This window comes from Arachis hypogaea, chromosome 10 (assembly GCF_003086295.3).
Source record: "Arachis hypogaea cultivar Tifrunner chromosome 10, arahy.Tifrunner.gnm2.J5K5, whole genome shotgun sequence".
In the NCBI taxonomy this organism is placed as follows: domain Eukaryota; kingdom Viridiplantae; phylum Streptophyta; class Magnoliopsida; order Fabales; family Fabaceae; genus Arachis; species Arachis hypogaea.
This window is the reverse complement of record NC_092045.1, coordinates 111,651,730-111,656,140: the sequence shown is the minus strand read 5'-3', so window position 1 is coordinate 111,656,140 and position 4,411 is coordinate 111,651,730. Positions and strand designations below refer to the sequence as shown.

Below are 4,411 nucleotides of genomic sequence, written 5' to 3'. Positions count from 1 at the left end.
TAATAAGTTAAAAAGCGTATTGATGATATCGTATGAGATTAAGTAGAATTACTAATTTAATATGACATCTCTTAAATTCGATATCAATGTATATCTTTGCAATACATGAAATATAACTTGACAGAAAAGTTTATATTTAACTTAAAATTGAATCCCATAAAGTTAAATAAAGTTTCCAAGTGCAAATTAAAATTATAAATATGAGAGAAAGGAAAGAAAAGAGAATGAGAATCCGAAATAAATGATGAAAAAATGAGTATAATTAATTAACCATTTAAATTTGTGAATAATCTGTAGATAGATCTCTTAGCTTATACATGCATGGGCAATTAAATTGGATGCCCGGGCGTATGTATTTAATTTCCAATTTTGTGTTTGTCCTAAATAATTATTCTACTCCTTTCCAAAGAATTTCTATACAATTTTTGAAATAATTAAGCAAAAGCCGGGTATGCAGAAGCCAAATTGGTAGGTATGCATGGAGAATTCTTCCATGCCTTAGCATGAATCTTGAGAATCTCCCTCGCCTTCTCCTTCGTCTTGCTTCCACTATCCACCTGAAGACTCAAGCACAGCTTCGCCACCACACCAAGCTTCAGCATCTCTTGAACAACCACCGGCGTCGCCGAGAATTTCGCCACGGACAAAAGTATCCTCACCGCCCTATCGTTCGCCATCGTCGAAACCCTAAGAATCTTCTTCGAAACAATGGCCAATCCCGCTCCATGGCTCAATAGCTCCGCTCTTCCCTCCGCACACTGGCAAAGCACCTCTAACAAAACTAGCATCATCTCGCAGGGCTTCCTCTCTTTAGTTTCGAGAAGAAGCTCCACGAGAACGGCAACTGTGCCGGCCTCTGCCGCTCTGATCCTGTTTCTCCCCCACGAAGAGATCTGGATCAGAGCGTGGAGGGCGGCTTTTGTTGCCTTGTGAGAAATCTGGTCCTTCAAAACCTGAACTAGCTCCACGAATAACTCGGTTCTTAAGTGAAGAAGGTGAACCGGTTCAGCCACCTCACACATTGATTTCAGCATGAAGACTGCGTAAGCTCTTGAATCGTATGTTCCTTTCTGCAAAATCCTCGTTAGAGAATTCACAAACTCTCCGTTCTTGAATCCTATGAGATTCTTCAATCCAGCTTCGGATACATGAAGATTGTAGAGCATGCTTAGTGCTTCATCGGAGGGACTATTCTTCAAAGCTTCATCATCATCATCGTCGTCGTGATGATCAGAAGAAGAACAATCGATGTTGTTGTTGACAACGGAAGCCAAGAAGTCAACGGCACCAGCAGCTTCCATGCACCTTTTGTTTGTTTCGCTTCCAGAAGCAATGGATTTGAGCTTTCTGAGACACTTGATCTGGTTGACGGTGGTGGAACGGGAAGCATCTTTGAGGAGCTTTGAGATCTGGTTTCTGTTGACCGGTGGTTTAGGTGTGGGAATCCTTTGGATGCCGTAGGAAGCGTTGATGGTACACCATGACTGAATCAATCGGCGAAGAGTGTGGTTTGGAGTTAGATCGGAGAAATCAGAAGAAGATAGTTGTTGCTTGGTTACGGGGCAGGTGTTGTTCTTGGCGGAGAAGAGCCATGTCTCGATGCTCTCTCTGTCGTAGGTGATGCCGGTGGAGACGGTTACTGGATCCTTCATGATTTCAAGCGAGATTGGGCAGAGAAAGAACGGAGGAACGTCGATCTCGTTATCCATGGATCTGAATCTGAGGTGTGATCTGATTTAATTTGATTTGTTTTCTTTCTTGAAAGTTGAAACTTGAGTTGAGAGCTGAGAGCTGAGGAATGAGGAGAGAAGAGGAAGGAGAAGGGTATTTATAGTGGTAAGCGCGTGTTATGAACGTGGGGAAAGTCAAAACACGCAAAAAAGGGGGGAAGGATGGCATGAAGCGACTTTTCAAAAGAAAATAATGGAATGGAAGTGGTGAGTAGGAGTGGCTTTATTATTAGGCAGCTACTCCCATGAAGATGCCAAAAACATCTTCTCATGATGATCCTTGTTTAAAAAGTGTAACTTATTTATTTTGCAACACTTTAAATAAAGGTAACACTTTTACTTCAAATAAAATCAAGTCCTACAATCTATCATCCAATGGTCAAAATGATATATCTTCACATGATGACAATCATTAAATCTTCATTGGAGTAGCCACCTTATTATTATTACTATAATATAACTTGGTCTGGTCGTAAACGCGAACGAGACAATGGATTCATGAATCAATAATAATAGCACATGCGCCAATGCACCCTTAATACTACTGCTACTTGCTAATGCTAGCTCGCCTCTCTTATTTAACCCTCTTTTGATTTTGACTTTCTCCCTCCTTTCCCCCTTATCTTAAACGTTAATTTGACGGCTGGCCGACATATCATCAAATTGCACTTCGTTTACATTTTCGCAACTGCCAACTGGGAGCGTCTAAATAAATTACTTTAGTTTTACAAACCTTACCATTTATATATATGTAACTGTCCATTATCATTACAAATTTTATTATATGTACTTCTATTCATTTATTATAATACAATCCTATTTTATATTATTATATAATTACTCATGGAAATTAACTTTTCATGATTATGGTAATAAAATATAAATTTTCAAAAGTATTTTAAATATTTAATTTAATTTATTTTTTTAATACTTAAAATAAATTATATTCTACTCTTATAATTAATTTCTTTTTGTTTTCCTCTCTGAAAATATTGATTTAGGTCGTTTGTGATGTATTATGTTAATTGATATTATATTATTATTGTATTATGTAAGGAAAGGGGGGCAATGGTTCTCCTAAATTTTTTTTAATTATATAAAAATTTTAATTTAATTCTTCTAAAATATTTAGTTTAGTTTTTTTATATTATAAAATTAATTTTTGTCCTTTTCTACAGTTTAGTCTAGTTCTACTCCTGATTGGATTGAATTGAGTTAAAATTTATTTTAAATATTGTGAATTAAATTAAATCAAATTAAAAATTTTATGTTTTTTTTCTTTACATTTTGTACACATATGAAAGACACAAAGTTATTCTTTGAATCTTTAAAACATAATGACATAATCTAACAATATTAAAAAATGAAAATGAAATTAAGAATTTAGATCTTAGAACAAGGGTTAAAAAGTAAAAAAAATAAAAAATATTATTAATAGGATTTTCAGTGTAATTGAAATTAAACACAGAGCTGGATAATGGAAGACTGGTTCGTTTGAATAGGTGGTGGGCCGCGGTGCTGGTCCATGGCTCCATGTTGTGTTATTCCGTCACTCGCCTTTGCTTGTTAGATCCCAGTTGTCACTCTCTCACAAATCGCACGTTTCTATTTTTTCTGATCACATTTTCATGATTTACAAATACTTAAATAATTTTTATCAACTTTTGTATATGGCCAAATTGGTACTTAAAGAAGTTAATTATCATACAACTAGGAATATCTCAAATTGAGCGTAGTCTTCATTTCTGATGAGATGAGGCATCATCCATAAATAATAGTGAACGAAATTCATAAAAATTAAATCACAATGATTTGCATTAAATAATATTTTTTCAATCCAAATTGGTAAATTAAAGTGAGGACGACCAGAGAAATAAAATTTGAACGTGAAATTCCAAACTTAAACATCTAACAGACCATAAAAATTCAATTGCAGTTAATTTCATATAAAATTGATAATTAATTAAAAATTAAGATGATAATTTAGTTAAATTTATCGAATCATTTAACGATTTTTAATTATCAACTTTTGTCAAAAATTTAACTTATTTTTCTATTAATCATGAATACATATATATATATATATATATATTGATATGAAATTATATCAAATATTTTCTATCTTAAAAAGCATAATTTACGATATTAACAAATTAGAGTGCATAATTTTTTATCCTAGAAAAGATATATACGAGAATACCCTTAAAATATCGTATTTATACTTAATTATAGAAATATTATTAATATAATATTTTTATATATATCTAAATTATCCATTAATATCCCCTCAAGTTGGAGCATGCAAGTCTTTAATGCCCAATTTGACCAATATTGCCTCAAATTTTTTGGCACCAAAAGTTTTAGTAAAAAGGTCCACCAATGAGTTTGAGTGGGAACATAAGATGGAAGGAGGCACGTATAGAGAGGAGAATATATCTTTAATCCACTTCAATTCTTTTGTTGTCTGAGCCATTGAACAATATTCAGCCTCAGCAAAGGAGGTTGTTTCTGAGTCTTTCCAAGATATTGGTGAATTACCAAGCTGGATGAACTAGCCTGTGATTGACTGCAAGTGAGTGGACAACTAGTCCAATCAAAGTCACACTATCCATAGAGCCGCAAATCATTCTCTCGTGGGAGAAGAATTTCTTTTTTAGATGTCCCTTTAAATAGTGTACAAC

The 4,411-nt window shown here is 34.1% G+C and overlaps 1 protein-coding gene across 1 annotated transcript; it reads right to left on the bottom strand.

Annotated features, from left to right (window-relative positions):
• Positions 1-238: 238 nt before the first annotated feature.
• On the bottom strand, positions 239-1,819 carry LOC112716599 (E3 ubiquitin-protein ligase PUB23). The gene has a single exon (XM_025768533.3). It carries the CDS (start codon positions 1,707-1,709, stop codon positions 435-437), a length of 1,275 nt encoding a protein of 424 aa, XP_025624318.1. The 5' UTR covers positions 1,710-1,819; the 3' UTR covers positions 239-434.
• Positions 1,820-4,411: the final 2,592 nt, after the last annotated feature.